The 22,933-nt window shown below is 42.3% G+C and overlaps 1 protein-coding gene across 3 annotated transcripts in view; it reads left to right on the top strand.

The window, feature by feature from the left end:
- Positions 1–22,933, top strand: part of APBA1 (amyloid beta precursor protein binding family A member 1) — a 213,007-nt gene that overhangs the window by 156,579 nt on the left and 33,495 nt on the right. For 2 of the 3 annotated variants that reach the window (XM_017543437.2, XM_017543438.2), the window contains exons 3-5: positions 13,548–13,643; positions 18,212–18,251; positions 21,945–22,090. In XM_017543437.2, the coding sequence (XP_017398926.1) occupies positions 13,548–13,643; positions 18,212–18,251; positions 21,945–22,090 (282 nt within the window). The remainder of the gene's footprint in view (positions 1–13,547; positions 13,644–18,211; positions 18,252–21,944; positions 22,091–22,933) is intronic. The other variant, XM_037743823.1, reaches the window with a different exon arrangement.

The following is a 22,933-nucleotide window of genomic DNA, read 5'->3' as shown; positions in this document are numbered from 1 at the left end:
TCACTCATTCAATAAATACTTTTAGACCCTTTTATAGATCAGGTACTGTGTAAGACCCCAGGGATACAGCAGTAACAGATAGAGGCTCTGACTGACACAGACACAGGCTCTGCTGGTACAGAGGATACGATCTAAGCTAGTCCTTTGTCAGGCCCAAGCCAGGCCTTTGAGCATCCTCTGCTCTTGAGCCTCTCATCTGAATCCTTATTTGGTGTCTTAATTATCTGTTGCTGTCTAACAAATTGCCCCAAAACTTAGTGGCATAAAACAGCCCTCCTTGATTATCTCACAGTTTCTCTCCATTAAGGTCTCTTGGAGGCTGCTGTCAGGGAGTCAGGTGGCCTGCAGTCATCTCAAGCTCATGTGCTTGTGGTCAGGATTTAGCTCCTCACGTGCAGTGGGGCTGAGGATCTTGGTTCCCAGTTGACTGTTAGCCAGAGGCATCCTTAGTTCTCTGCCTCGTGGGCTCTCTGACACTTGACATCTTGCTTCATAAAGTATGCAGGATGAGAAGGTCATGGAGTCTGATAGCAAGATGGAAGTCATAGTTTTTTGTAACCCAGTCACAGGGTGATATGCTGTCACCTTTGCTGTATTTTATTGCTTGGAGTAAGTTACTAAGCCATGCTCCCTCCCCAGGGAGGAGATTACACAAGAGGCTGAATACTAGGAGGTGGAGATGATTGGGAGCCACCTGAGAAGCCTGCCTACCATGTTTGGTATCTGTTGTTATCACATGCCAGCAAAGAGCTGCTGGGCTTCAAATTTAGGGCAGAGCAGCTGCTGGCCTTGTCCTCCCCAGCTGACCTTGTCAGCCATTCCCAACTACTGGGCTGTGTTTGTTTTGCTGTCTGGCTGAGAAGAGGCAGATTTGCAGATCTCAAAGTGACCAATGGACAACGAAACTGAAATGATGTAAAAGGGAAGGTGTGTGAGAGCCAGCACAGAGATGAGGCACGGGCCATGTCAGAGAAACCTGGGACTAGGAAGGGCTGGGGAAATGGAAAAGAGGAGGTGTCCTGAAGAAACAGCAGGGCCATGGTGGACTGCTCAGAAGGAGAAGGATTTTAACATTATACCCAAGGGCCTGCCATTGTCAAAAGAATTTGCTGTAAAGACCCTCTTATAAGGCAGTGCTTTCAACCAGTGTGCTGATGATCCTCCTGGACTCTGGGGATGGGGGGTGACCTGGGCCACCAGGCACGTTGTCTTCAACCCTTGTGCAGCCTCATCATGGCCTCCAGGTCCTCTCCGTGTGACCCAGTATATCGTACATGTATTAACATTTCACTGTGTGCCATGATGCAAAAAGTTTGGGAAGCACAGAGTTAAGGGGCCTTGCTGGTGCTGAGGGAGCCATGCAGGAGAGAGCAGGCCTTGAGACTGGCCAGCATCTGGGTGCTTGGTTTCTCCCTTGCATGTGGCACGTGGATCCTCATGCTTCCATCTCAACCATCTTTGCACTGCTGGAGGAGTTTTCCATCACAGGTGTTATCCATTATTGATGAGGCATGGAGAAGGTGGTGATGAATAATTAAATAGGGTTCAGGTGCAGAATGAACATGAAAGGGAAGAAAGAATGAAAACAAAAGAGCCAGGGAAAGAATTCTAAGTTCTTTTGTGCCAACAGGACACTGGATAGATGCTTTCTATAACTTTCCAGAAGACCTGGCAGTTTTCTTGGAGTCTGACTAGTGACTTACATGTGCTGGTCATTTCTGAGTAATAACTGAAAAAGTTGCAAGCTTTTCGCAAAAGCAGTGAACACTCTAAACAGCTTCACCCACACTGTTCTGAGCAGTTCATAAATGGAAACCAGTGCAATTTTCAAGAGTGATAATGGGGGAAATGGCTGCACCATGGGCTACAGAGAGTTAAATGGTAGGGAGTATTCAGTCTGGACTCTTGAGAATCAACACCCCAAGATTTTCTCTTTTTAAATAATTAATAGAAAGAAGAAAGTGTTTTGAGAGATGCCCAGAGCTGTAAAGTAGGAAGAGATACCTCCCTCAGTGCTCACCATTTAGAAAGGGCTTTCTGGAATGGTGGCTAACAGCTATGAGACTTGCATCCCACTGATCTGGATTAGAGTAGGTGCAATCAGAGTGCCAGGAATAGTGGTCAGAAATGCCAGAATAATGAAGAGGGAGAGGGCAGTGCCAGAGGACACCCTCTCTCTGGCCCTGTTTCTCACTTTGGCCTGCAGAGCTTCTCCACAGCACAGGAAACTGTCAACTAGTGTGGGAGGATTCGCCAGCTGTGGATTGCTCACAGGCCCTTTATGTCTCTTTTTTTCTACCTTTTGGTCCTGTCATAGCACATTAACCAAGCAGGTAGGCTCACAGAAAGACCTGCCAGCATGCCTGGTAAAGGGTTTGATGAGAAAGAAGGCTAAAGTCATCTATTCAGATGAGTGTTTTTCATGCATCCACATCCTTCCGCATCACCACAGATCAGTGAGAGGCTGGTTACCTAGGGGGGTGTCTCTCTGTGGAGGTCTCTCTGTCTGCCTCCTGCCTTCAGAACCACACTGCTGCCTCTGTTTCCAAGAGCTCCTCCCTCCAGCTCAGTTCTACCTATGTTTGTTTTGACCTTCCTCTGGTCTAGTCTGGACCAGCATGTACAATCCAGCTTTTGAGCCCATTGTAGGATTATCTGTTGGTTTGGCTCAAACCGTGCTGGCCCTGGAGGCAGCTCTCTTCTGTGTTGGTGTCGCTGGCTTGCCATACGCCTTATTCAGACTGCAGCGTGAGGCTGTCACGGCTCTTCGTAAAGGTGAAGAGACTTTCCGTGGCCAGAGGTGTGGCCCCTAGCTTGCTGCAGTGTCCTCCAGCCTCTTCCCACATGCCCAGGTTCATCCTGATGCAGGTCCTGAGAGAACCTCTTTTCCCCCGACTCCCACCCCTTCTTTCCACATGAGCTGGATGCTTTTTCACAGGTTCTATAAACGTAGCAGAGTTTGGGGTGTGTGAAAGTTTCTGGTAGCAGTTCAGAGCCGAGTTTATTTTCTCCAGAAATAGTAGGTGCCGCTGCCAGGAGGGATAGGCCAGTCCCTTCTCAGAAACATCAGCTTCTGATGCCCAGCAGTGACGCACGACTGCCTGGGCCATTCAGGCAGTGAGGGGTTAATGCAGAGAGGTCAGACACCCAGGGAGGTGGTCACATCTCCTGTTACCAGTTGCATGATTGACTCGGGCATCTAACACCACTGAAAACAACTCACCTGAGTACCGAGGTCAGGAGTTAGCCTCAGCTGGAAAGATGGAGAACTTTTGGATGTACCAATTTGAGTGTCATGAAGGAGAGGTAGGTGGATCCTAAGGCTTGAAAACCACATTTGCTGCTTTGCTCTTTATTTTCTTCTCCTCGTCCTGTCAGGTTGTAAGTTGGTCTCCGCATTTCGCTTGATGGTAGGAGTTAGTACAGCAGGAATAGAGAGGGGGAGTGTGCATTACCCCAGACAAGAGGTAATGGAATCAGGTTTGCCTGGGGCTTGGAAGTCCAAGAGGGCCAGGACAGAGCAAAGGCTGCTCAACCACTCAGAAGGGGTGCTTGGAAAGGGGTTGTGCTCCTTGCTTTCTCCCCATCAGTGCTGCATTGTGATTCTCCACATTCTAATAAATGAGTCACTTTGGGCACTGTACCTTCAATTCTATGCACTGTGTTGTGTTTTGTGCTTCTGTGATGCTAATGAAAATGAGTGGAGATTAGCATCTTGCATATAGAAGCTGCTTTGCTAGTCAGTGAGGTATAATGGATATAATGTACCCTTGTACAGTGCCTGGCACACATAGTAAGCTGTCTGTAAATGGTCACTATGACTGTTCTTAGCAGGTAATGTGGCTATTACAGCAAATCCCCTTGTGCTCTTAGCTGCATCTCTTAATAGGAATGAAAAGTGGTTTGGTTTTTTTCTCCCATAGAGCTAAGGGCCAGTGGTCCGGGAATTAGTGTGGGAACACCGTCAAGGAATGGATGGACTTAAATGTGGAAATGAATAAAGACTCCTTCATTTTTCCAAATTGTAATGCATTTCAGTTAAATTCAGTGAGGCTGTTTGAAAGAGGGAAGAGATAACCTCTGTTTTAGGTCAGCTTTATCAGATGAGAACTTGTGTCACCCTTACACTGTTGTAGTAATTGGTTAATTTTTTTGCCTTTGAGAACATGTCTTCAGAAGCTTTTTGAGAGTGAGAAAATGAATTATTTGTGTGGGCTCTGGTGATGAATCACCCTCTGTTGGAGGAGATTGCTACTGTGCAAGGCTCTCTGAAGCTCCGAGTGATCCAGGTCTTCAACCTATACCTTTAACGGGGGTTTAACCAACTTGGAGTTGGAAACAGGAGGGCTTTGCCTGTGGGAAAAGAGAAAACAAAAATGGATAGAATAGCTGATGGTTATCTCAAAATGTTTCACTGGTATTAATTGAATTCATTATAAATATGTATATAAAATACTTCATTAAGCCCAGGCTATTATCATTTTAATGACATAATTATGCCCCTACAATGCCATGATAACTTTCTACTTCACCACATTAAAGAAATACAAATGTGCATTGATAATACAGTTTAAATTGAGAGTGAATAATTATGGATTTCTTAACCAGTTTCAATTTTTAGAAGCACAAACATTTCTTGGGGCAAGAAAAAAAACTAATCATATATTTGGGGTTTTTAAAAATAATTCTAATGTGGAATAAGGTTAATCTAAAACACTTGGATCAGTGAGGGAAACAATGTACATTGATGTGAGAAAAGAGATAAAGCTGGATAAACCAGAAGCATAAGTGCAAAGCTATCTGAGGACAGTGGACCTTGAGAAGTAATGCTGCATGCGTTCAGACCCACTCTGTATATAGACCTATTTTTTGTTTCCTTTTCCTCTGATACAAGATGGTTGTCTATGCATGCTTCCATTCATTCAACACATTTATTTAACTCCTGCTGTATATTTTATGGGGTCTCTGTATGAGGCACTTGGAGAGGAAACATTTAAGCTAACGATAAATCCTGCCTTTGTGGTGCTTATTAAAATATTGTACTTATAATTATTGTCCTGTAGCATTATATTTTTATAAAATAGACGGGAGATAGTAAGGTACCATAAGAATGGTGCAGATAAAATGCATGCAGACAGTCCTTACAAGAGGGGGTTTCCATTCCCTTAAGAGAACTGAGAAGGCTGCATGAAAGAAGTTCTACTTGAAATGGAGATGGACTGCTGTAGCTTCCTGTATGTGAGGAGTTCAGACAAGAGTATAAACAAAGACACTGTGCAGAAACGCAGGTGATATGCTGGGAACAGAAAGTAGTTCAGTTTGGATTGATGAAAGAGAATAGGAAGTAGAAGGGGGAAAAGAATAGTAAAAGAATTAAGGCCAACCCTTGGAGTGCCGTAAGTGCTGAGGTAAAGAGTCTAGAATTTGTTCTATAAGCAAAAAAGAATGACTAAAGATTCTTGAACTGAGGATTGACTTGTTCAGAGCTTTTTAAACCTGCATTTTAAATGACAGTAAATAGGTACTTAATGACATTGTCTGGTGAAAGAGTTCATGGGCTTTTAGTGCTATAGTCTCATGCAGCAGATTGGCTGCTTACTCAAAGAATAAAAACCAAACACCTTACTCTCAGGTTCTCTGTATTGTTCTACATATGTGAAATTACTAAATAACTCAGTCACAGATGGATTTGGCAAAACTGTGTACATTTTAAAGAATTATGTTCTCCTGCCTTTCATTACCATGAATTTTTGCCGCTGAGTTTCGTTGGAGGAAAGAGGCCAACACGGGCTGGAACTCATTAAGGTTGGGTAGGCTGGCTGGGGTATTTCACCAGGTGTCCTAATCAGTGGTGTACCAAGGTCGTGTGTGAGCTGTGCTATAAATTAACAGCAGAGGCATGCATACGTCCTGATTCTCTTTTGTAAATCAATCACTGTGATAGCATCACCCTCAACCCTTATATTTGGAAATGCTATCTTGGTTGGGAGTTAGTGGACATGCCAGAAGATGCACACAGTAGTTGAATATACCCCCTAGCCTTAACCAATAATAAGCTCTTATTACCAATAGACCATTAAGAGTTTTGGGGCTTACGAATTAATGTAGAATCTTGGTATGATTTTATAGTGCCTTTTTGATTTTCAGTTTTATCCATGAATAAAATTTTAATAAGGAAGGAAACGAGATGAAGAAAACATCCCCGTAGGTGTTTGCTGTCCTTGTGAGCACTCTCCCAGAGGGCTGAAATAAACTTTCTAACTGTTGGAATCATAAAAGACTTGGATGCTTTGCCCATGCCCAGGCACTGAACCCACCCCTAGTGTGCATTATCACCAACTAATCCTCATGGCCACTTAGGAGGCGGGTGGTAGCTGCTTCCCCATTTCTCAGAAAGTATCAGAGAGGATGGATGACCTGCCCAGGGTCAGAGCCATGAATGATAGCCAGAATTCAGATTCCAATCTGCCAGATGCTGAGGCTTAAGCATTTAATCACCTCAATATCCTGAAACATAAGTTACCTTGTTCAGCTACAATATAAAATTAAAAACATTTCAAGGGGCCGGGTACGGCAGTGGCTCATGCCTGTAATCCCAGCACTTTGGGAGGCTGAGGCAGGTGGATCACTTGAGGTCAGGAGTTAGAGACCAGTCTAGCCAACTGGTGAAACCCTGTCTCTACTAAAAATATAAAAACTGGCTAGGTGTGGTGGCGGGCACCTGTAATCCAGCTACTTGGGAGGCTAAGGCAGGAGAACCCTTGAACCTAGGAGACAGAGGTTGCAGTGAACTGAAATAACACCATTTCCCTACAATCTGGGCAACAAAGCAAGACTCTATTTAAAAAAAAATTCAAGGGAGAAATGTAATTGAGTTCCTATACTTTTCAAAATGGATCGTAATATAAGAAAGCAGGTAATAGTGGCTTTGAGGACTAAACCCATTGTCTTAGGAGTTGATTGATTTTTCAACCAATAGGCTTTATTCCAGAGCTTTTGAAGTCCCAAGTGCTGTGATGGCAGATGATTCTGTATCTCTTCCACTAGAAGGGTTTCTGGCCCAGCCAGTGTAGGTGACCTCTCCGCCCCTTGCTCTAGGGCTCTCTCTTCTTGCCTGTCTTGGCAGTTGTCATGCCACACTTCAGCCATTAGGACAGAGGTTCTCTAAGGAATCCCTGCCAATGTGTACCTTCGAAAAGCTACTTAACATTCATTCATTTGAAATGAGGAACAGCATTCTCAATGTATGGGTAAGAAGTGATTTAGTTAGAACTTTACCTTGAAAAGCAATACTAAAAATTATAAATATAACCTTAGTTTACCTTTTGACTATCAACATGTAGGTTGTAGTTCCAACTGTACACGAATTTGTAAAATAGAGGCATAGTACCGATTTTATATGATGTAGTATTGATCTTAGTTATAATTTTTTTTCAAAAAAAAGTCACTGAATCACACAAAATAACCTTGAATTCACATGTGACTTTTGGAGCATGTTCAGAAAGGGTCATCTCAATCATAAAAAGAGACATTTCAGCAAAAATATTTAGGTACTGACTCAGTTTTCCTAGGGGCCTTTCTTAATTATTTGATATTCCAGTCATTCTCTTTTGAAGCACCTCTAATGTTACCACTCTTTCCACTCATCACTCCATTAACCAGTGCAACCCGTCAATTTCTCCATTGTCAGTAGCTGGCTTGAGCAAGACTTCAACTTTTTGCTGTTCTGCTATCCATCTATTTATTTTTACAATATTTGTACCTCTGAACTTTATTTGCTATTATTTATTTTTGTTTTGTTTTTACCTTGTAATGTCAGATGGTCCCAACAGTCAACAGAAGACCAGTTGAGAAAGATGTGGACTAGATAAATAGATGCTAGTATTTGGGGTGGAGGACCATTCAGGTGGGCATTGATATTGTGTCTTAGTCTGTTTTCTGTTAGTTCTGGAGGCTGGGAAGTCCAAGGTGGAGGGGCCACACCTGGTAAGGGCTTTCTTGCTGGTGGGGACTACTCCACAGAGTTCTGAAGCAGTTTAGGGCATCACATGTTTAAGGGGGTTCACGAGGAATGGCCAAACTGACTTTTATAATAGCCCCACTCTCACAATAACTAACCCACTCCTTCAATAACCCCTTAATCCATCAATTCATGAACGTATCACTCCATTCATGAGAGTAGAGCTCTCATGACCCAGTCACCTTCCAAAAGTTCTACCTCTCAACATTGCTACACTAGGGAACAAGTTTCTAGCACAAGAATTCTAAGGAACACACTCAAACTATAGCACATTATAAGTAGTTGGCTCATTTGTGACTTTTTGTGCCATTAAAACTTTTGTTTTTCTGCAGTGACTCAGACAGTGACCCTGAAGTCACTGCAGAAGTTTACAGAAGTTTACCGAAGTCACCCTGTATTTGTAACCTATAGGCTTATCTCCCCTGAAAGATCAGGAGTTTCTTGTGGGAGGCAGGTATCTGGGTTTTTTTCCAACACTGTCAGCATTTCAGTGTTGAATGAATGGCCCACGTAGAACTCACTTTTTGTGTGTCTCTTGACTGGAATTTCTCCAAAAGTCTTTCAAGATCCCTGAATCTCTCTCCACATCATGGCCCTGCTCTCTGAGGTCCTGCCCCAGTCCTCAGGCCTTTCTAGAATAGAACATTGTTCATCATCTATTTGGAAGGAGGCAGGAACACTTTACCTCCAGCTTTGGTGGATTCTTATCATCCTATCTACTTTTCCTAATTGTAAAAGTTTATTTCTGCAGATCTCCAAATGGTGAGAGTGGCAACTCCATCCCTCACTCCTTTAGATCTTCCAGTTCAACTCAGGAAATAGTTCTGAGTGCCTGTATTGAGATTCTTTAACGAGGAAAGCAGCCCTTTGACTCACAAAAGAAAAGAAAAAAATCCACTCCCGGGACAAATACTAGTTGCTGAGCTGTAGCTGCTGTTAACACCTTGTGCCATTCTCCTTGGGGCTCCAGACGCTAGTCCCCACCCAGCTCTTCAGCCTCGTTTCTCACCTGCCAGAGCTGTGCTGTTCCTCCTCCCTACCTCTGTTTCCAGTATCTTCCCCTGCTTTGCTGACTCATGCTGCTCTATGAAGACCACACAGTGTTCGGGATTCAGCTGAAGCACCGCCTCCCCACGAAGCATTGCCTGATGCACACCCCTCCCCTCCTGCAGAACTGACCACCCCCTCTGTGTCCCCACTGTACAGATGAACATCCTGGCCACCTGCTGGGTCCCTGCCTTTCCATATCTGTCTCCTCCTATTCTCTGAAAACATGTCTCCTTTCTCTTTGCTTCCTGGCCCAGTGTTAGGAACACAGATAGGCACTGAGATGTCTGTTGAAGGAATAAATAAATAACAATAACGTGTGGTGCTGCTTCTCTCCCCTTCAAACATAACCTGAAAGTTCCAGGACCTGTTTGTATGTCTCCACGCTACCACAAGGAGTGCAGTCTTTGTCCCTAAGAGATGTTCAGTCAGAATTTAAATGAGGCCAGATGCCGTGATAATCCCATTGCTTTGGGAGGCCGAAGCGGGCAGATCACTCGAGGTCAGGAGTTTGAGACTAGCCTGGCCAACATGATGAAACCCCATCTCTACCAAAAACACAAGAATTAGCTTGGCGTGGTGGTGTGTGCCTGTAGTCCCAGCTACTTGGTGGTCTGAGGCAGGAGAATCACTTAAACCCAGGAGGCAGAGGTTGCAGTGAGCCAAGATCACACTGCTGCACTCCAGCCTGAGCAAAAAGAGTGAAACTCTATCTCAAGAAAAAAAAAAATGAATTAAAATCAATAATCAGCTTTGCCTTAAGATACTTTTGTGTGCTTTAGCCACCTCTGGACTCAGTGCCAATGGACAGGATGATACATTTCTTGTCTGACGTTCAGGAACCTGGTCTTGAGGCTAAAAACTCTGCTTTGTGGAATCCCAGAGCTGTGGTGGTAAAACTTAGATTGTAGCTATAGAGAATCTACTAGAACATAATCTGCAGAAGATGAGTTGTTAGCTTAAGGAGACCTTGTAACTATGTAGAACAGGGAGTTGCTGGTGAGTCATCTCTGAGCATTGCATCCTAGATAGATGTTCACGTTCAGGATTTACCTTTGTGAACTCCCAACCCCACATTTGCATCCCACCCTCACAAGCAAATGGTCTCATTTGCTTAAAATTGTATATCCATCCAGCAGCCCAGAAGGCATGAGACTCCAGATAGAGATATGTGTGATAATAATTTTACTTTTTCTACCATATTTCATTGCCTAAATTTTGCCTCCAATGAATTCTTTGGAAGTTAGCAGTATTATGTAACTTCAGTTTTTTTTCCTCCATTTTTAAGAGTATATCAAGGTGGAAGTTGGAGATAATGGACAAAGTCTTGTTAAGCAGACATTTGAGATGAGTTAAACACTAACACCATTGTTTAGGCTTCATGGGGTCATGTCTGTTTTGAAACTGTCCACCCTTGACATTTAGGCGATGGGGTGGTGATTTTTAGGCTTCCATTAGATAGGGTCGTCTCTCATTTGAGGACAGTTTTCTGCATTAAAAGAGCTTCCTTGGAGCTCAGGTGACAGTCATCAAAGGTAAAGACCATTTCTCTAATTCAAAATGCACATTGAGGCCAGGCACAGTGGCTTACACCTGTAACCCCTGTGCTTTGGGAGGCTGAGGCAGGAGGATTGCTTGAGTCCAGGAGTTCAAAACCTACCTGGGCAACATAGTTAGATACTGTCTCTAAAAAAAAAAAAAAATATTTTTTAGTTTAAAAAAACTGCAAATTGAATGTTCTGCATACAGCACTAGAGGGATGCTGTATCAGAAAAGGGCCTACCATTGGCCACTAAAACATGAAGAAAGCATTGGGTGCATATCTGTAACATATCTGCTTCCTATGCAAGTTGAAAAACATTATAAAGCTAGAATAAATTGAAGCCATTTATTCAGTAAACATTTACTGAGTGCCTACTGTTTATAACACCCAAGGTGAGGCAGTTGGATGATGAACACGAACAAGACAAGCTCCCTACCTCCTGAGAGCTCTTGGAGGAGAAGGGACATACATGTGAACAGATGGTTACACAGCAGGGCACATGGCCGTGGAGAGAAGAAATGTACTGTGAATAGAGTCTGCAGAAGCTTCAGCAAGATGAGTGCTTTTGAAATGAACATTGAACATAGGAAAGAAGGAGGGAGAACTTTCTAGGTGGAAGTCATTAATTGCACATTCAAACGGGAGGAAACTTGAATGAGCTCAAGCATGTGCCAAAGGCTAGAGCACGTGAGGTCTGAGGGTCCCTGAGGAGGTTGGTGTGGGTCCATCGAGAGCCTCTGTGAGGGCAGTGTCCACTGCAGGCCCATCTGTGCCTCTCCCTGTTCCATGTGGGTGCTCTGTAGCAGTCATCTCATTCCTGTGGGGTCCAGGCTCCCTCTTCCATGCCCCTGCTCACTGTCTGTATAACCTGTCTTCTTACATCATCCTAAGATCATCTGGTTCCCATAATGTTGTAAAGAATTTATTTTTAGAAGATTTGCAGCAATTGAGAAATGGGAAATGTGAGACTCTCTGGAGGATTGTTTTTAATGAAGGTGTGATACAGCCCTCAAACCAAGCAATTAAAGAAAATCCAGCTGCACCAGGTTCCCTGGAGGCCAGACCCTTAAAATTTTTGTGACAGAAAATTACTTGGGGGAAAAAATAGAACCATACATATCCAAAGAAGCTCTTCAGATTTGAAAAACTGGGGAAATTTAAAGGCATTAAATTCTCATAAAGACTTTACTACATTAATTGGGAGTAGGCCAAACATAGAGCTAAATCACCAAGTACCCACCAGCTCTCTTGGGTGCCAAATAAATGTTGTGTATGTTTCTTCTTGAAGGCATGCGGAGCTACTTTATTGCAGCCAGGGGCTGTGGGGCCTGGGGTTCTTTATGCCAGCTGTTACCGTGGGCCTGCCCTCTTGGCTTCCCCACAGAGTGTCTGATGTCTGCATGTGAATGTTTAAGGGATTCTTTCGTTGTCGTCACCTCCCTGCCTAGAATCAAGTGTATGAGGTCATAAGAAACAAATTTAAATCTCACAACAATAAACTGGGATCACACAACTTCTTCATCTGAATTAAAATGAATTTCACTGCATTGTCTTTCTGTTCATTTGTGACCCTCTGTATTTTCCATGATTCAGACTTTTTGGAAAAGATTTTTTTTTTAAATTTCACACAATGCTTACCAAGCTCCCCCTTGTCTATCGGTGTGCTCCTCCGCCACCCCCCCGCCGCCAGCACCACTGCTGTGTGAAACATTCTCCCTTTCCATGCAGATATTGTACTTATGTCTCTGTGCCTCAGCTTCCCCAAGGGGGCCAGTCCTGACAAATCAGACATGGGTTCAAGCAAGCACTAGGGGTTTTTTTCTTCCTTTGCCCAGGACTTACCTCCCCACACTCACATCTCCATGCTTCCTGAGAGAATACACCTGTGTTTGGTTTTTCTCTGTGTTTTATGCCTTTTGTCAAACATTGCCAACAGACTGTGAGGCAGTACAGCCTTCCTCTCAGAAGACCACCACTGCAGAATTCTTAAGCATCTCTGTGGCTCACCTGAAGATGCCTTTCATCTCCCAAGATTTCAGGAGCACATAACAGTGATTGGTGATTGGTTGGGGAGTGTTTCCCGGGCCTGTATCAGTCCCATCCCTGCACTTGCTTGTTTTATTTGCTCATACATTCAGTAGATATTTATGGACACCTTCTGTATACACCGACCTAGGAGTTTCCTGTTCACATCTAGCAGGGCCTGCCTGCACAGGGAGCTGGGGTCCCGTCAGCCCAGGCAATACCATACCTAACTTGGCCATTCTCCCTGGGCTTAATTTTTCTAAGCCTTATTTTCAAATATACTGTTTGACAAAGGATTTTTGAACCGTTCTAAGAGCATTCAAGGTAATGTCTGGATGCTAAAATATCTCTGAATTTTCAATAGCCTGTAGACTAAATAGGACAAAATATTTGAAATTTGAATTGACTTAAAAAATATAGGTTGTATAGTTTCTAGTCATCAAAATCAGGCCCAGCTACATCTTTTAAAATGTATGTTTTAATTTTTACTTTTTCATTTGGATCATTTGGGGCAGGCGATTTAATAAGATGTTTGGTACCCTAAATACTTGGCTCCATCAGTAAGAAAAAAAATGTTTTAAATATATTTGTGTAATATACTTAGCTCAATTCATTTAGGACTTTTGATAGTCAACCTTTTCTCTATTTTCTTTCAACATTCGGCCTATGGGAAAAAAACAGCCCAGAGCTAGAAAAGCTCCTTTGAAAGCATGGCAGGACTTGAAAAAGAAAGCTTGAAAACCACAGTGTTTTATGTACAGTTGGCAGCTCCTTTCTAAGAGGTTTTCTCCCCACCGCAGTGTCCGTTTGGTTGTATTCTTCTTTGCTTCTCTCTCCCAGCCCCTTTCCCCCAGCCAAGTGTCTGGCGAGTCCCCTCAAATTCTCACTGTGTTTCCTCTTGCTGTGTTCTAGTCTCCGTCTCCTGGCAGTTCCTCACCCTTGGGTGCAGAGTCATCAAGCACACCCCTTCATCCCAGCGACCCCGCGGAAGCCTCCACAAATAAAGAGGTAGAGTGCCGTTTTGTTATCAAAGCCATCGGGCCATTTTGCTTTACTCTAATGCTGTTCTATCATCTGTATCTAGGATGCTTCCTAAGACAGCATCCTACAGCACTCCTGACCCACATTACCCTGGGGAGAACAATCCTGATTTCTCCTCTCCAGTGTGCAATTTGCCTGTTAAAGCCACGCCATCCAGTTTGATAGCCACTGGCTGTAGGTGTCTAATGAATGAATAAAATGAAAAGTTTATTTCCTCAAGTGCTCAGTAGCCAACTGTGATGGCTATCAGTGGGGGATACTGTATTGGATAGGGTAGTTTATAGAGCATTTGCATCATTGCAAGGAATTCTGTTGAACAGCACTCGACCTCAGACACCAAACACTCCACGTACAGCATCTTTCCTCCTGGCATCACATGCCTGCTAATGCTATGGACTTGTAGTTGCTCTGTGCTTTGGGAAATGGGTTGGTTTCTTTTTTTTTGAGATGGAGTCTTGCTCTGTCACCCAGGCTAGAGTGGCAGTGGCAAAGTGTCAGCTCACTGCAACCTCCACTTCCTGGGTTCAAGCAATTCCCTGCCTCAGCCTCCTGAGTAGCTGGGATTACAGGCATATGCCACCACGCCTGGCTAATTTTTGTATTTTTAGTAGAGACAGGGTTTCAGCATCTTGGCCAGGCTGGTCTTGAACTCCTGACCTTGTGATCCACCCACCTCAGCATCCCAAAGTGCTGGAATTACAGGCTTGAGCCACCATACCCAGCCAGGTTGGTTTCTTAAGTACCCATTTATTTCAGGCCCAAATGAGATAACTTTCATAAGAATAGAGTGGCTATATATCCCCAGTTTACCCAGGGTGTGGTTCCAGCTCACACCTGTTGTCCAGACAGCCCACCTTATGAACACTCTTCTCTTTTGCTGGTGTGGTGCCATCAGCTAGAACTTTCCATGATTCTGGAAATGTACCACTTCTGCTCTGTCCACTATGGTAGTCATTAGCCTCATGTGCCTGTCAAACCCTGGAAGTGTGGCCAGTGTAATGGAGGAACAGAAGTTTCCATTTTGTCCCATTTCAATTAACTTAAATAGCCACGTGTGGCTGCAGACTGCCAGACAGTGGAGCGCTAAAGTGTATCCCTTTTGGTCAACAAATTCTGTGGTTGCCCTGCTAATGGGAGCTTTTCAGTGAGAAGATACTGCTTTCTCCTACTGAGGTGTCTGGGGCTGAGAAAGGGCAGCCCCAGAGGGGAGCCACTGCCTTTTCCTGTACCCAGGGTCCTTTTATACCTAGCGAACTGCCACCCACATCTGCTAATGAGCCAACATCAGGTCAATGTTGGTCTGCGCCATAATCTGTGTATGGGCTCAGCTCACACTAAATACAGATGCTCCCTCCCTCATCAACACTGAGGAGATGCGTCAAAGAGGTAAACCACATGAGGGTCTCCTTTTCCCTCATTTTGTTGATAATTTTATGTTAAATGCAATGAAAAAAACAATCTCTGTCTTAAACTGAGTGGCAGATCACTTTAAAAGGGAGTCTTAGTTAAAATTTACCCTTAAGGTATCCTTGAATACACATATATTTTCCATTAAATATTTATGCAAAGGAAAAGTATTTTTTAATTAATCTGTTCCTATTAAATCAAATAAACAAGCATAAACCTTCTCTAAAATGACACCAACATTAGAATTTAGAAATATACTTTAGCCTCCTCTGGTCTTGAGCCTCAGACCCTTGGCCATTTGGAACAGGAGTGATGGGCACAGTTTCCGCTGTTCCCACCATTCCACAGTTTGCTTCATTTTTATGGCACATGGTTGGAGGAGAACAAACAGCTGCCATGAAGATAACAGTAATGAGCATTGTCATTTCTTGAGCATTGACAATGTTCCAGGAACTGGGCTGAGAAAAATCACAGGTAGTGTCTCATTTAACTCTTAAAATAATTCTGTGAGGTAAGTATCATTGTCCTCATTTGCTGATTGAAGAAGCTAAGAGGTTGAGTAACTTACCTGAGATTATAGAGCTTACAAGTGGTCAGCCAGGATTCAAATCCAGAGCTCATGCGTACTCGTGTTATTAACTGCCAAGATCTGCCACTCCTGGAGTAGAAAGTGTTTGCAGGTCACAGACTATATGGACAAGGTGGCTTGTCTGTCATTGTTCCAGTTGTCCAACTGTGCCTCCACGTTCTGCACATGATTCAATTTATGTGCCCCAAAAAACACAAATCCCAAAGATCTTAGCCTTTAGCTTTTTGAATGCAACTTTATTTTTATTCTCGAAAGTTAAGAATCAACTGATGTTCATCTCAGTCGGTGTGTGAAATAAAGGGCTAACCAGACATCTAAATATTCAGCATTTGATTATGCATCACATATAATAAGGCAAACTTGTTAGTTTCTCAATTCCTGCAAGACTTGGCTCATGTTTCTACATATCCTTAGAAATGATAAAAATCCTCTTTGTATGCAATAATTAGAGATTCTTTCATTTCACAAAACTCTTTAAAAAAAATTTTTTTTTTACTTACCCCAGAGACTAAAAAAAGCTAGTCGTGAGCTCATGAATAGAGAGTAAGTGAATGTACCACATACCCTCTGTTGTAGCTCTTAATAAAATCTCAGCTTTTAGAGTTATAAAGTAATTCTTTTGTAGCTTCTGCTAAAATCTGGCCACTGTATTTGAGATTAGCATTCAGAAAAGTATCCAAATAGAGCAAGAAAATGAGAATTGACTTCCTAGGTGTACCTGGAGGCTAAGCAATTTTGATTAAACAAACTGTCATTACCCTAGGCTCTAGTTACTTAGGACAAGGGTAGGGAGATGGTTGAGAAGTAATAAATTACACTTGAACTTAGCCAAAAGGCCGAGAAGTGATGAGAAGTAATAAATTAAAAGTTTTCAGCCCCTGTGAAGAAGCTAGCTTCCATCTGCATACCATGAAGTTATGAGAGTTTTTTTTCTTTAAACCAAACAGAATTAGACAGATTTGACTGATGGCCCTCAACTAGGCCTATCTTCTCATTTAGGTAAGTGGAAAATACAATTACCATAAAGCAGTGCTGAAATTAGAGTTCTTGTTCCCTCTATCCACATATCCTGGCTTTTATTTGGTGTGCATTTTTCCGTAAATGCATTAGTAGCCGGTAACTTTTCATTCCTGGTGCACTAGAAACCCACTCACATTGGTGTGCAGAGCCATTTCATCCCAGTGAGCACATATGCAGCAGGTTTACCGAAAAGTTGCCCTATACAATGTGTTGTGTGATTACTGTTGAGTTCTTGTCATTATCCTGAACTGAGTTGGAGTCTAGAAGTTTCTTCAACTGCCCCAATTTTTCACAAAACAATTAAAACTACTGTTTTTAGACTGTTGTACAAGTATTAACTGATTTATCATCCCTTTGCCATTCCCATCCTCCAAGTAAAGAGCACTATGTCAAGTGCTAGATGATGGTATTGCTTCCCATGATATCCCAACGCTCACCCAGGGCACTTTCCTCGTCCAGCTTGCCAGGCAACCCAGAGTCTACCATCTATGCAGGTCAGCCTACCGAATAGCTATTCAATGCCAGATATCCTTTCTCTTAAAGGTATACATTTAAATAATCATCTAAGACCTGTTAGGTTCTCAGCCGTGAAATTCTTGGCCATGCAAATCTTACCTTCTGCCCATTTTAGGGAATTGTCTTTAACACTAGCTCTCCACTCTCCTGTGATGCTTGTACCATTCTGGTCCAGACATACCAGCTACAAATTCTACTACTGGTCGGAGCCGGGGTGAATTTCTTTCTCTTATCTCAGTCAGTGTTATATCTAGTACATCTGCTTCTGATAGGAACGTATGGTGAGTTTTTGCTCCTCTAAGAGCAGGCAGATTAAGCTGCCATTTAATCAGGCCCTAAAAGGTGTCTAGCTCATTATCTCTGCTTCCAACAGTGCTGTGAGAAGACTGACCTTTTTTCTGAGGTATAGAAGAAATTCCAGAGTTTTAAATTTACTCCTTTGTTGTGTTCTTATTTTAAGATAACACACAATCATGATTTATATAATGGAGTTTTTCAACTAAAACTCCATTAGGAGATAAAAGGAAGATATTTTTAAAACTCTAGCACACATCTTTAGTACAGTGGGAGATCACTGTAACAAAGACTAAAATAAATTTCTCTAAGATAATTCTTAATTTCAACATATAATCATAGCATTGGTGCTTTCATTAATCAGTTTTTCACATGGAAATGCAGATCCTTAAGAATACAAATTGTGATCTTTTTATTGCTGTTGTTAGAGATTTTTGTCTGTGAGATTGTTTTTTAGTTGGCAGATACCTCTCTGTGAAATATAAAATTTCTAGATCATCTAAAATAATGAATATACTATTCTGAGTTTTAGGTAACCTTTATTAATAAATGCATGTTTATCTGCACTTTACTTTCTCTAGCTAAAAATGATCAATAACTGGTAACTGCCACTGGTAATGTATTTATTTTTCATGTTGCATGGATGATTGTGTTAATGCATATTTCATCATGTTTTGCTCTTTTTGAAACCTGTTTGTCTTAATTACAGTCAAGAAAAAGCTTGGCTTCATTCCCAACCTACGTTGAAGGTAAGAGGTGAAAAGAAAATATTGAGCACTGAGTCATTCATGAATCTTTAGCATTGGGGCATATGAAGCACTGAGATATAAGACAGTAGAAGGGAAGAAAGGCCACAGTCACTTATTCACAATGTTAACATTCTTAGGATCTTAGACCCAAAGTATCCTAGCCGGGAGCCTCTCAAAAATCCTCCTCACATCTTTGCTGATTCTGTGGATGGAGACTCTGAAATTGGAGCCGAAGGTATGGGCTTTACCCAGTGTCGTGCAGCTTAGCAGTGGTCACATTGGATCCCAAACCCAAGTCTCCTTATTCTGTCCCTGTGCACCTCTTCCATTCAATAAGAAAAATTCAAGTGGGAATGAACATTAAGTAAGACAAAAATTTTGGTCCTTTTTATAAGAAAAACCTTCCCAGCAATTTCCATCTATTACGTGGATGAGCTAGTAATAGTAACAGTTATGGCATGCTTACTCTGCCAGGTTCTGTTCTAAGCACCTCCCATGTAATAATTAATTGAATCCTCACATCAATCCCATGAAGTGAGTTTTTTTATTATCCTCATGTTTTACATGAGACAACTAAGCCATCAAGACGGTATCTTGCCCAAGATCCCACAGTTGGCAGTACAGAGTCAGGCTATGAATTGGCAGGCTGGCTCAACACTTCTCTCTGGAAACCAATGTTCTCTGCAGGGCTGCCACACATGGTTGTGCAGGTTACTCATTGCACAAGAGCACCTAAGGGGAGGCCAAGTGGGGCCAAAGTTCAGCCAAGCTCTGTACCTCAGCTGGAGATTGTGCTACCCAAACGGGGCACCAAATCAGGCACTCATTCACAAAGAAGCACTTAGTCTCTGGCTAGAGGTGGTGCTGAGGCTCTATCTTGGTGCATTGCCATTTCCTTGAAGGAGGCTTTTCTGGAAGCCAGAGGACGCCCAGACATCTCTCTGAGGGTGTGTCTGGACTTTGGATCCTGCGTGTGAACAGTCATTGTGTTCCACTGCCTGGGAAAGGGTTAACAGGACTCACAAACCTTCACGAACCTTGGGGCTCAAAGCTGAGGACAAGCTCGCAGTTTTGGTTTAGTTACTCAGATTTCTTTCTTGACTCATCTGTAAATAATTTGCATCATTTTTGTGAGGCTCTGAAATTCCATGGGAGCACCTTGGGAAGTTTTCTGAAGTTTGAAAGCTCCCTTCTTCATATTCGTACCCCAGGCCTAGAGATTTTTCAGGTTCATTGAGTGTTAGCCTGAGTGTGAGGATGTCATGTGTGCACTCCCTCATCCACAGAGCAACCCAAAGGCAGCACACATTCCAAAAGGCCAAAAGAAAACTTGCAATTCTCTGACATAGGATCATTATGGGTTTAATATTTTTTTTAGCTTTGTAAGAATATACTAGCACTGAGCCCAAAGTGAAGTTATGAAATTGGGCTTTTATTTTTCTGGATATGATGCAGTGACAATGACATTCAATTATATTCAATTTCCCAAAAGGATAAATGGCATAAGATCATATCTCAAAATGTATTTAGGTCTGATATTCGTGTGTCTTTGCTGCTTGGCACTTCCACAGCCATTTAAATATCATTTGGATTGCTTTTAAACATATCCCCATACCCACACTTAATGCAGTCAAAAAGGGACCTTCTCAGTGAATAGCACCAAATCAGAGAAGAATATGTGATGTTAGAACACCCATAGAGAAGGTAGTTAAGTTTTGTTTTTCTTTTAACATTGATTTTTAAAAATTAGATGGAAAGCTTTTAAAAATTCGCATATCAGTTGAGATGTTTCTTCTCAATATCTGATTGGCAATAATGATTATGTTTCAATAACACTGTAAATGCATCATCAGGAACTTATCATAGAAGAACTGACAATCTTTTACTTTATATAAAGTGTAATGTGGATTCAAAGCTGTTCATATATTATTTTATGTGCATCCCTGCTATACAACTGAAACTGTATATCATACATAGCCCAAATCCAACTCACATCTATAAAAGATTCAGAGCGAGTCCCTGTGACTGTCGAGTAGAGTGTGAATTACTGGTATGTAGTGGAAGCAGATTTGTCTGTGTACCACTCACAGCGTTAGTCTCCAAGTCTTGCTTGTAAAAATGGAGAATAAGACGAATAACAGGCTTCCTTATTTAATTACTACATAGATGCTTTGTGAAAGCCCTTCCTAAAATGCTTTTTAATTTCTTTGTTTTAAGCACCACCTTAGTTTTATATAAATGAGTGGATTACTTTACATTTGTACTCTGATAAGTAGTTCAGCAGAGGAAGCAGCTGTGTAAACTCAAGATGAGCTTGATGTGTAAGGATAAAAATAAAAAGCACTTCAGATTAGCCTTCCAAAAGGAAAAAGCAAATTGTTTCCATTATAAGTTATCTAATTTAAGACCCTGAGGTTTTAACAGTGGGTTAACATGTATATTTTAGTCTCCCAGATGTACCACTCAAGTCAAATAAAATATGTAGGGCCAGGCATGGTGGTTCATGCCTGTAATCTCCGCATTTTGGGAGGGTGAGGCAGGCAAATTGCTTGAGCCCAGGAGTCCAAGACCAGCCTGGGCAACATGTCAAAACCCCATCTCTACAAAAACTATAAAAATTAGTTGGGCATGGTGGTGCCTGTACTCCCAACCACTTGGGAGGCTGAGGTGGGAGGATCCCTTCAGCCTGGGAGGCAGAGGTTGCAGTGAGCCAAGATCACACCAGTGTCCGCCAGCTTGAGCGAGAGAGTGAGACCCTGTCTCAAAAAAGAGAAAGAAAATACATAGGCTTCAATTACAGATTAAAATGCCTTTTTAAGTGGACTGTTATACAGTTACATATTAATCCGAGTTTTAATTTCGAGTTAGGGTTTACAGGTAATTGTGGTTCGTTAGAATCAGATGCCCCCAATGATTAAAATATTTAAAACAGGTTTGACTTAAAAGGCTGATAAATTAGAACAGAAAATATAATTTTCCTTGGAATTGATCTGTATGTGGGCACAGGCCAAGAACATTATACCTTGTAAGTGAACAAGATTGGCAGCATGGGACTGTGGCTTTGAGATCAAGTTATCTGTCTTGCACAATTGGGGTCAGAAGCCATTATAGGAATCTAGACATTCTGAAACAAATATTCTACTTTTCTGATCTATAAATTTGTTTCTTCCATTATGGATTAAATGGAGGAAGAGATATGAATGGGAGGCATGTAATAGGAATTGCTGTAAAAGGCTTTTCTAAAAAAACAGCCATCTAGTTACATAACCATTTATCCAGCAAACAGCTAGTTGATACCAACTGGGTGACAGTAAGACACAAGAGAGTCAGAGGTGAATATGACATGGTCCTTGTCCCCTAAGAGCTTAGTCTAACAGGTGAAACAGTACGCTTTATCGCTGAATTTTATATTCCATATTTAAGTAAATATTTGCATTCTTTTTCATAGTAAGTGGTTTTAGAGAAGCAAATTATTCTAAGAAACCGTACCTTCTATTTGAAAATGAGGCGTGGGTGCAGACAGAGACAGAGGGATGCCTTAGACCAGCAGATTGGCTCACCTGTTCAGGAGTCTCTGTACCTTGCCCACCTGTGCCAGTGGTGAGGCAAGGGGGAGTGGTGATGTGCCATCAAGGGGGTTGGTGGTCCCTGCCCCAGGATGGCTTTCCTCACTACTGTGGCTCTATGTTACAGTTCCAGGACCCTGCGACCCTGAGGACTTGATCGATGGAATCATTTTTGCTGCCAATTACCTTGGCTCCACTCAGCTGCTCTCAGACAAAACTCCTTCCAAAAACGTGCGCATGATGCAGGCCCAGGAAGCTGTAAGCAGGATCAAGGTGAGGATGCCTGGGTGCTCCAGCAGGGGACGGTGGGCAGGTGTGGGCACTTGAGCAGTTTACAGCACTTGCCACAACTCCATATCTAGTTTAGAGGAGAGTTGTTTGAGATGACATCACACAGGCCATGCTTATCCATGTGCCTGCTAACAATTAAAACCCAAAATAAATATTTCCAAAGTATCCTGAAGTCTTTATATACAAATATGATCTATTTAGGTTGTTACAAATGGCCAATCTTGAGAAGAAATACAACAACCTTTATGATAACAACCTTTGAAAAGTTGATGTAATGAGGAAGGATGTCATTTTGAGTATTATGTCTCAAGTGCAATATATGTATTACCGGATTTCCATGGTCAGCTGGAGGTCAATGGCAAACATTCATGTTACAGAGTTGGTTCAAACTAGGTGGCATTGCTTTTGAACCAGTCCATCCTGTTCAAGCTAGACTGAACTGGCTTGCTTCAAGGAAAATGAACGCTTTGACCAAATCTAACCTGGCTAGTCTAAGGTCAGTGCAAGGCTAATTCAGTTTAAACTAATTCGAGCCAGTCATAACATGCTTGAATCTGTTTTCTCAAGATATAAAAGGAACAAGCCTGTTTGATCCAGGAGGAACCACTCTCATCTGGTTTAAGTCATTCACAACTAGTTTGAACCATCCAGAACCAGATTATTACTGTGAATAAATACAGAAATGCAGAGCTCTAGAATCTCCACCACAATACCAAAACTACCTAGAATCATGGGCAAACCAGGACTCCAGGGACACTTAAGGTGCATTCATGCCATCCATATGCCATTGTGCCACCAGCACCTGGAACCACTGGGCAGCCTCCC

The sequence above is a fragment of the Cebus imitator genome, unplaced genomic scaffold, assembly GCF_001604975.1.
Source record: "Cebus imitator isolate Cc_AM_T3 unplaced genomic scaffold, Cebus_imitator-1.0 Scaffold155, whole genome shotgun sequence".
NCBI classification, from domain to species: Eukaryota; Metazoa; Chordata; class Mammalia; order Primates; family Cebidae; genus Cebus; species Cebus imitator.
Note: the sequence above shows the minus strand (reverse complement) of the source record. Positions and strands in the feature narration are given on the sequence as shown.